Consider the following 10280-nt stretch of genomic DNA (forward strand, 5'->3'; position numbering starts at 1 on the left):
CCCAGTTCTGTCCGTTAAGGTGACCTTGAGCCAGGTGTGGCAAAATCCGTTCGGACTTCAGCTGCTTGGCCACAGCAGCTCCAGTTCCTGATCTCAGGGGCCCTGTGGGGCCAGTGCTCCCGCACTGGACAGCACTGGCCTAGAGAACTGGAGGAAGCTACTCCAACCCACTGAAAACAAAGCCAAACTGGTGGGGAGGCCTTGGTGTGGCGAGAGGACTAACCTGGCACAGAGCCGGCAGGGCCCTCACCACCACTCCAGGGAAGCAAGTGTGGCAGAGGGCTCTCCCATGGGTGCAATCCTGTGCCCACATCTGGGCTCCCTGGGCTCACCCAGGTGCCAGACCAGGCTGGTCTGGGAAGCAGCATCACCCAGCTCAGGTCGGCTTTGTGGAAGGAAGTTCACCTCTGCTGCTCTGGGCTGAGGCTTTTGTGAGGATTTCACCAGCTCTGCCATCAAAAGCTGGACCCAAAATGAGCTGTTTTCTAAAATGCTTAGTTTCTCAAAGGTCCAGAAACAGCAGACAGGCTGCTTGTAACAGCCCCATTCCCTCTCAAGGTCACTCTCTGGCCACTGGGGCTATTCTGAAGGACATCATCTCGTCATCGCATAGTCCCCTGCACAGAAGCCAGGGAAACCTTCACAAAATATTTTCTAAGGAATCATGTGTCTCTCATGTTTCAAACTGCTTTCTGGTTAAGTGAGAACTGTAACTCTGAAAAAGCCTCATAGACACAGGCAACTATGTGGGGACTACGAGAGGGAAACGGGGTGGGGCAAGTAAAGGAGGGTTAGGGGGATCGATGGTGACGGAAGACTTGACTTGGGGTGGTGAACACACTACACAATAGACAGATGACATATTCTAGAACTGTACACCTGAAACCTGTATAATTTTATTAACCAATGTCATCCCAATAAATTTTTAAAAAAATTGTGACTTTGGTTTCCTGCCTCTTTTCCCTGCACATGTGAGTTTCCCTAAAGTGAGAGCCCACTATAGGTCCAGATCTTCCCACTCCCCAGTCCATGAGGGCACCCCCATCTTACTCATCTGCTGGTGGAATCCTGCCCTGGTGACCCCGTCAGGCCCACTCGGGCAGCTGACAAATCTCAGTGCATCTCCAGCAAAGCTGCGGGGCAGGCTCCCATGGCAAAACCCCTGGCCAAGGTCAAAGGAGCCCCCTGCAGCCCATAACCCTTACCCCATTCCCAGCATTGCAAATGACTGCATAAAACATGCCCAATTTTACTTGGTTTTGGCTGTTAATATTCTTTAAAGAAATAAACTTTTTGAGCCCGCAATCACTCCGTCAACACATTAAAAAAATAAGTTTAATGCAGGTGGCTCTTTTCATAAAGAAGTTCACAGGCACTCAAGACCCCGAGCAGCTACATGTTGAGCGTGTCAACTCCCAGTACTGCCACGCAGACATTCCAGGCGACCCACGGCCAGACCCCCTCCCCGCCACCCCTAAGGTGTGGACTCCGTCCACCTCAGTCAGGAGGCTTCAAAGGGTCTGAGCCAGGTGAGTTAATTAACACAAAACAAAGCTTTTAGGAAACAGCATGATTTAGTGCAAAAGATTCTCTGTAGCGCTGAGGATTGGGGCTCCTCGGGTCAGCTCCTTGAGCACCTCCCTTCAAGGAGTCTTCCCATCAACCTGGGGCTGACAATCGTCCAGAGCTGGCTACAGACTGAAGGGCTCGGTTATAGCCAAGTGCTTTTTGCTTTCTCTACCTGATTTGGGTTTTCTTCCAGTGGCACACAACTGTCATGACAGTCCCCTTGGCCACTGGCCTGCGGCCAGGCAGGGTCAAAGGGGCAACTACCCACAACCAGAGGGTGTGGGGACAACTTGGGGCAAAGCAGCATTGGCCCCATGTCCTGTCCTGTCTCTGCCTGTTGTCTGAGCATAATTACTCAGAGCTCCCTCTCACTTGCAGAGGAGGCCCCTGGCGGCCATTAAATAACACGGCCACCCTGTCCCCCTGCTGCAGAAGGCCAGAGCAAGGGGTCTGGACAAGACGCTGGCCCTCTGGAATGTGTTCTCTGTGACCAATAGTCCCCCAGGACCACCGGCCCTTTGTTCTTTCCTGGCCACAGTCCCTGTCGACATTCACTTTTGCTTTTTACCCCCTAGCTGCTCTAATGGCCCCTGAGGCAGGAACAAAGGGACAACCAAGTCCCTGGCCTGGAGATCTAGTCCTGTGCCACGCCTTTGACTCTAAGAGGTGCTTTTAAACAAAGGGTGGGCCCATGTTTCATGTGCACAATCAGAGCGCCTCTCCAGACCTTCAACATCTGTTCCAGACACGTAAGTCTCAATTCTGGGTGTCCTCTCAAAGAGAAACTAAAAGCACCCCCAAAGCCAGAGAGAGATTGAGCTGCCTCCCCAGAAATCCACATGTGAAGAGGCTTGACATTCCCCACAGACCTGCCCAGGAGGAAGGAGGGTCTGCCCTGGGCCAGGCCCCTGATCTATGGCCCTGTCCAGGCCGTGACTCCCTGCTGGACTGTGCCTGCACAAACCAAGGTGACCCTGAAGACTGGCCCGGGACTCAAGACCCTAACACATCCCAGGGTGCCAGGCGGATGAAGGTCTGTGGGCTGTGCCAGACCGGGTGGCCCAGGGCAGAGTGGACAGCTTTGTGGCAGTGTGGTGAGTGGAGCCTGATGCTTCCCTAAGGCTGGGTCAGGGGCCAGGGGTGCGCAGCCAGGAGGAGCCCCCTCCAGATTTGCTCCTGGGCAACACATCCCTTGGGGGGACCCCCTACACCACGGGTGATGCCAGTGTCCTGGAGAACGGACAGGGACACAGAGGCTCTCCAAGTACTGACTGGACCGATGGCCAGCCCACGACAGGGCTGGAAAAGCATGGGCTGGAACCACAGGGCGATGGCCAAGGGGTGACCGCACCTGAACGCACACGCAGGGTGAGGAGAAAACCCCCAGGCTGGAGGGCGCGGCGACCCGTCGACGTCAGTCTCAGCCCCTCGCTCTCCCGGACAGGGACCTGGCTGTGGGATGGAGCGTGAAGGACAAGGCCCTGACCTACCCGCCAAGACGCCCGGCCGCCGGCATCGGCCCGCGGGTGGCAGCAACCGAGCCCGGCGCAGACCGGCGCTCACATGTCCACGAAGACCATGAAGCACCAGCCCAGGCCCCCGACCAGCAGCATGGTCACGTGGATGCCGTAGACCAGCAGCTCGTTGAGCAGGCGGAAGTCCACGCGCCGGCGGCCCAGCAGCAGCAGCAGCACCGACAGCTTGAGCTGGAAGCGCAGCAGCGCGCGCACGCCCAGGTACTGCAGGCAGAAGAGCGCGGCCAGCGCGCCCCACAGCGCGGCCGTGAACAGGCTGCAGCTGAAGTAGAGCAGGAAGCGGATGAAGCCGTAGAGCCAGCGCGCGCGCACGTACACGTCGAAGTTGTTGTACTTGGTGCGCGCCAGGCGCGAGGTGCGCGCGGGCCCGCAGGCCGCGTGCAGGCAGGTGGTGTGCGGGCCGTGGAAGGAGCGCACCCGCCGCGGGATGGGCATGACCGGCATCGGGGCCCGGGCGCTAGCTCGCGGCAGAGGCGGGGTCCGGGCGCTGGTCCGCGTCATGGGCGCCTCGGCCTGGGAGCCCGCCGCTGAGCCCCGGGGGAGGCCTGGGCCTGCAGGGGGACAAGCAGAGGAGCCGGGTCAGCCCCCCGCGCCGCGCGAAACCGAGCCCGGGATGGCGGGTCTGCCGCAGGCGCTAACGAGGGCACTTCAAAGAAACCAAAAGCGCTAATTCCGCCAGTGGCTGGGGAGCGGGCCGGGCCGGGGCCCCTGGACGCAGCCAGGCTGGAACCGAGGGGGCCGGCAGGGGCCCTGCTCACCTCGCCCTCCGCGGGCCTGGCCGGGCCGCGTCACTGCGCTCACCCCTCGCTTTTATCTGAGCCCCTCTATGCAGGGCCTCTAAAAGTCCCTCGATGGCACCCACGGCAGGGCCAGGGCGGGTGCCCACGGGGACCACACGGAGTCCACTTCAGCAACTCGACACCCTGAGCTCTGCGAAACGGGACGCCCCGGCGCTGGCTCTAGGGTGCGGCGGGGGGCGGGCGCCACCGCCGCGGGCCCCGCGCTCGGCTGGGCGGAGGACCGCGGCGGCAGGTGGGTCACGGCGGGGCCGGGCCTGCGGGCCGGCGCCAGCGGAGCAGCAGCAGCGAGGGCTGCCTGGGGTCGCGGAGGCACAAAGGGCCGGAGGGCGGAGGGTGTGCCCGGCGCTCGGCGCCTGCCTCCCGTCAGCGGGTGTCGGCCGCAGCCCTGCCGCGGGGACCTCCCAGGCTCCCTCTCCAGCCGCGGTCGCGGCAAATGGCCGCCCGAGTGCTGGTCCGGCCAGAGGCGGAGGAGGGGGAGGCCGGCGTCCACCCCTCCCTCGCCCACAGGCCCAGCCCTTCCCGGGGTTTGGCCAGAACCGGGTCTAACGGCGGCCGCCTGTCCTCAGCTGCTCCGCCCGGCCTCGGCCCAGCTCCGTCTGGAGGGTCACTCGCGGCCGCGCCTCACTCCCTCCACGCTGCGGACGCGGCCAACCTCCGGTCACCGCCTGGCCCCGGGCAAAGCGGCTCCTGGTGCCCGAACACGTCCGCGCCACGGGCCCGGAGGTCGGCAGGCGGCGGAGGCCCGCGCCCGACCCGGAGCGGCTCCATCTCGCGACCGCCCCGGGCCCCGGGCCCCGGCCCCATCTCGCCGGGGAGCTCAGCCGGCCGGTGGCACCGAGTCTCGGAGCAACAGGCCCCGGCTCCAGGCGGCTCTGCCCTCTTGCCTCCGGGGGCACCGGCGGCCGCGAGGGCAGGACCGACCGGCCGGGCACCCCGGGAGCCGCCCGCGCGTTGCCCTGGAGACGCCCGGGACACCCCCGCCCGCTCGCTCACCGGGTGCCCTCTCCGCGCCCGCGTCCCGGCCTGCGGGCCCCCCTGTCCCTCGGGGCTCCAGGAGCAGGGCGGCCGCATGGTGCCCACGGCGCGGTGGCTGCGGGGCCGGGGGCCTCACGCGTCCCCACCCGCCCCGAAGGGCCAGGGGCTCCCGCGCCCGACGGCCGGCGGCGCTTGGCCCCGCGTGGGAGCCGTAGCGCCGTCCTCCGCGGCCGCCGTAGGACTTGCCTCGACCTCCGCCCACTCCGGCTCCGAGAGCGCCTCCCTCCCCCCAGTTCGGGGTCGACTCTGAGCGCCCGAAACTCGACGCTTGCCCAGGGCGTGCGTGCGTGCGTGCGTGCGTGCGTGCGTGCGCGCGCCCCACGACGTTACCATTGACGACACCGCTCCGCGAGCGCCGCTGGCGCCTGGGCCGGTGCTGCGCGAGCGCAGATAGTGGGTCTGTGGGTGCCGTCCCCCGGCAGCTCCTCCGCGCACGCGCCGCTGCTACCCAAGCGGTTGGCAGTGCGCAGGCGCGCGCCCCCGTGGGCGGGGCGGAGGGTGGCGCGGCTCCGCCCGCACCTGGAGGGGGCGGGGTCCGCGGGGCGCGAGGACCGGGCCCCAGGCCGGAGCCGGAGGCGGGTAGGAGGGGCGGGAGGGCGGACACCCGCGCGCTCCGGAGTCGCCCTCTCCCAGGAGCATGAGGGTCTTGATGCCGACGTTTTAAAAGTATTTTAATCCCACGAGGTGTCGGGGAGGGAGGCGCTTCTCCTTGGATGTAGCCAGCACGGGGCCTTCGCCTGAATTCCGCCCAGTTCAGAGGCTGCAAGTTGCACCCAGGAGGAAGCGGCTGTCCGTCCCCACCCGCAGCAGCCAAGTGCCCGCTTGTCACCTAGTTGAGTCCGGACCCCAACCCGCTCACGCCCAGTCCCTGCCTGTAGGAAGGACCCAGTATTGTTGGCGCGAGTGGTCCTGACCCTTCAGCTCCCGCCGTGCTGGTGAGCGGGGTGTGGCGGGGTCAGACGGAGGGGGGGGGGCGAGGAGGCCCGAGGCCCCGAGTTTTGACAAGTTTCCAGAGCAGCTGTGAAGCAGCGAGAGGAGGGGGGTGTACTGAGGAGCGTTTCTTACGGCGCATCGTCTCCGCACTGGCCCCCTGCTCCGCCCCCCACCTGCCAGTGTTGGTTTTCCTCTCCGGCGCCCGCCCAGCTCTCCCCCCTAGGGATGCCCCAGGACCCCCCTCAGCTCTGGAGGAAGCCCCATGGCTCTAGTTCATGACATGCCCCAGCATACTTGCTTTTACTGCCCCTCTATCACTTCACCACCTGCCGAGCTCCTACTCAACCTTCAAAACCTGGATCAAATGTCCCCTTTTCTGGGAAACCGCCTCCAACCGGGTGCGACCCCTTCCCTGGCCCTCGGAGGGGGATTCTAACTGTGAACCCTACCCTTTCTCCACCCCCAAAGCTGCAGAGTCCCTTATGGACCCGTCTCTCCCGCCAGCTCAGTTTTCTTACCACGGCAAGACGTATTTCTACCTCGCCACCCCGTCCACACGTCCCCGTGTTTAAACAGCTCCGGAAGCTTCACAAAACAATACTTCTGACCACACACTGCAGAGGCGCCGTGACCGGGCTGAGTCCTCCGGGCGAGCTCAGTGGCAGGGCTGGGGCTCCCACCTGCTCTCCCCGTCCCCCCTCCCCTGCCCCGGGTCAGCCCCAGGCCCGCCGGGGTCTCCCCGAGAGGCCGACCTGCGGGCGGTGGTCTGGCGCCACCTGCTGGGGCGGTGCAGGCAGTGCCGCAGCGCTGGCCGCCGGGAACCCGGGAGGACCGCGGGGGGCTCGGGGTTCAGGGGTGAAGTAGCGCGCCCGGGGCAAAATCCCACCGCTCCCCAGTGGTCTGTGGATGCTTTCGAGCTGCCAGGGCTGAGCTGAGTCGCCCCCAAAACAGAGACCCACTGGCCCGCAGGTCCAGAAACCTCTACTCTGACCTTTCAGGGGAGTTTGGCCTTAAAGGCGCGTTTCCTCGCTGTGTCCAGCGCCCCAGCTCCCTCCACTTGGGGCGCAGAGGCGCTGTCTCATCAACGGCGCTGCGGTCCCCAAAGGGTCTCGGTTGGGTTCCTGGTCAAGGGCATGTGCCGGGGGTGCAGGCTCAATCCCTGCCTCCAGTGGGGACTCACGCAGGAGGCAGCCAACTGATGCGTCTCTCACACGATGTGCCCTCCGCCCCCGCCTTCCACGCTCTAAAATTCAGTGGAAAAAGTATTCTCGGGTCAGGATTAACAACAATGGAGGCCTGGGCTCTGGAGAGCAGCAGGCCTCCGCCTGGCATCGCCCAGTGACATCCGTGGCACTCAGCCTGTGCACAGGGCAGGACACAGGGCCCTGGGGGAGGGACCTGGGTCAGTGGGCTCTGAGAGTGACGCTGGGACTGTCCAGGGCATCTGGATTATAGCTCAGTTTACAGATTTGCCTCATTTTGGAAGCGTGCCCCTCACCAGCCCCTGAGCTACAGGAGGTGAGCTCTGGGTTGAGTAAACTGCTTAACTTCCCAAGTGGGCAGCCTTCTCTGTGAGCTGGACAGCACCTGGCCCCACCTTGCACAGTGACAAGGAGGAGGCCACACAGCCCATCTTCTTGGTGGCTCTGACCTCCTCTTGGGCAGCAGGCCCTTGGCCATTCAATGGATGTGTCCTCCTAAAACCCAGACCCAGCCTTCAAGGTTAGCACTCACCTAGGTCTGGTCCCTTTCAGCTACCCAGGTGCCCAGGTCTGTTTCCCCCTGTGCTAATTTCACAGAAGACACAACCCATCCTCCTGGTGACTGAGCCAGCAGTGCTGACAGGAGGGAAGATCTGTGGCCAAGCTGTCATCACCCGGCATGGGCGATCTGTCTGGCTCCAGGAACCTGGCCAGGCGGATGTATTTTACTGCATGCTCGGAAGACAAACATATACATTTATATGTCACTTGTTGCAATATAAATGCAAACCTGTACCTCTTTCAAAACTTTTAATGAATTGTATACATTGGGGAAGATTTAAAGGGTAAACACAATGGCTCACAATGTTACTTTTAACATATTTGTCCCTTTGACAACAGCACCAAAAAAAAAAAAAAATCTGGAAGACGTTACACTCAGAAATAAATTATATATAGATGCATCTTAAAAGAGGTTTATTTTGGTCGTTAATGGTTGATCGGCCCCCAGCGCAGGATTTAAAGTTAAATTATGCAAAATCAAAAACCAACCTTATAATACTTAATCAAACATGCATAAAACTGTCAGGGCCAAATTCTCTCAATTAACTTGCTTCAGACCGTGATTGCATCCGCTAATTTAATCAGCCTGGAATGATCTGGAGGCAGGAAATGATAGATGGATAGATGGCCAGGAGGGCACACCCCACAGGCAGCAGGGGAAGAGCACCCCCAACCCCAACCCCGGGAAGGGTGGGGCAGGACCTTGGAGGTCGCAGGTGGGGGCCCACATTTTCCTAGTGCGCAGCTATTGCCCTTCCGTCTCATGTAGGTGGCACCTATCAGCCAGGCACATGGTTCACATCCATGTAGCCTGCTGTCCTGGGAACACTCAGACTTCACATGTGTCACCTGGATGAGCCAGGTCTGGAATCACCACCTAGAACCAATCCCGCTCTGGTTTGTTGGGCTCCAGAAGCCCTGGTGCTCACATTAGCTGTAGCTCTGGCTCCCTCCACCTTTTCCAGAAAAATTAGAACAGAAATGTGCCCAGGATAGTTCCGTTCTCACCAACATCTCCCCTCAGAGCTCCGCAGTGCCTACCCGGGATTCTTGATTAAATGAGTGTTTTGACTTAAGCTGCATTTTGTCGTCTTTGGGATGGGGTGGTCACAGGCAGGTTAGGGATGAACCTGTGCCCAGCACCTAGGCCTGTGGGGAGAGGAGGTCCCTGTGGTGGGGACCCGGGCATTGTGTTTCCTGTCTGACTCAGGCTGTAACTGGCTGAAGACCCGAGCAGATCACGGATGCCCCGAGACCCACACAAGAGTTTGTGCTTTAAGGGCCCCTCTTTACCCGTCCCCACATTTTGGCAGCCATTGGCACACACTCTGCCTCCCCTGCATCCCTTGCACTCTGTGGGATGGCCTGGAGGGCAGGCAGGCTCTGCCCTAGGACCCCGGACAGCAAGGCAGCGGCCAGGTGAAGTGCTTTCATTTATTTAATTGTTGAGACAGGCACCACACTGCACACCAGGTTCACATTGACTCATATAACGAACATTTCCCGCCAGCAGCCACTCTTCATGTATCTGTGGTTTAGGGCCACGTGCATCCAGTGTCCGATGTTCTGTCACCCTATCCTCCCTCTCCGGCTGGACACATGTTGGTGCCAGTTTCTGTTCTTATAAATTACGGCGTGTGCACCCACAGTCCGTGTCTCTGTGGATGGATGGCCAACATGGGCTAGCTTTTTCGTTCTCCTGACACCGGCTGTGGCAAGCCCCCTGCTGCCCCTGTGCAGCAAACTGAGGGGTGAGGGGCCAGGCTGGGTGCTCCCTGCCTGAAGTTCTGCCGCCGCGACCCTCACTTGCTGTCCCTTGGACAGACATCATCTCCTGAGAGCCAGCCAAAAGAATCATGCCTCCTGTCATTTCCAAAACAAGCCACAAAGAGCACCCGGGCCTTGGGGAAAGAGAGCCCCCGTCATCGCCGGTGAGGGGTGGGTTCCACAGACACCCACTGAGGTCTGTGGTGGTGTGACACTCATTCTGGGGGCTCAAGGGCATGTCTGGAAGGAAAGGCCTGAGGCCACCCGGGCAGATGCTGTGCACAGAGGGTGATGGTCTGTGACGGCCGAAGGGCGCCACTTACTTGAAACTCCTCACCCAGGGGCAGGATGGCCCCAGCCAGCAAATGCACCGAAGCCCACTCAGTAAAAGAGCAGCCTGCTCCTAGAGTGTTGGTCCAGAGGTGCCCAGTTATTTAAAACAAAGTAAAAGGTGGTAAACCTGGAAAGCATCATGCTCAGATGAGCCAGACAGAAGAAGGCCAATCCTGCAGGATCCCACTCATTTGAGGTCAGGGACTGGGGGAGGGGAGGGGTGGGATGTGAGTGTTTAATGGGGGCAGAGTTCCAGTTTGGGAAGATGGAAAGCCCTAGAGATGATGGTGGTGGTGGCTGTACACAGTGTGACTGTACCTAACGCCACCGAGCTGTGTACTCAGAAACTTCCTGAAAGCGCCCTGAGGTGACCTCTAAAAATAGCTCCATATTCACTTGATCCAGAACCCCCCCCCCCCCCCATCATGCAAAGCAGCAGGCTCAAATCTTTGAGTTCACCTTAAGGACGCTCATCAAACTGCCCAGGCCGTCAAGGGTATGCACGTCCAAAAGCCACCAAGTATCTGAAGGATGTCACTTTACAG

The 10280-nt window shown here is 61.0% G+C and overlaps 1 protein-coding gene across 1 annotated transcript; it reads right to left on the reverse strand.

Annotated features, from left to right (window-relative positions):
* Positions 1 to 1315: 1315 nt before the first annotated feature.
* TMEM250 (transmembrane protein 250) lies at positions 1316 to 3778 on the reverse strand. Its single transcript, XM_016211800.2, has one exon. The coding sequence runs from the start codon at positions 3603 to 3605 to the stop codon at positions 3129 to 3131; it is 477 nt and encodes a 158-aa protein (XP_016067286.2). The 5' UTR covers positions 3606 to 3778; the 3' UTR covers positions 1316 to 3128.
* Between the last annotated feature and the right edge of the window lie 6502 nt (positions 3779 to 10280).

Source organism: Miniopterus natalensis, chromosome 12 (assembly GCF_054644295.1).
Source record: "Miniopterus natalensis isolate mMinNat1 chromosome 12, mMinNat1.hap1, whole genome shotgun sequence".
NCBI lineage: Eukaryota > Metazoa > Chordata > Mammalia > Chiroptera > Miniopteridae > Miniopterus > Miniopterus natalensis.

Excerpts from the sequence above, each read along its gene's own strand:
- TMEM250 (XM_016211800.2), bottom strand. The coding sequence starts at position 3,605 with ATGACGCGGACCAGCGCCCGGACCCCGCCTCTGCCGCGAGCTAGCGCC.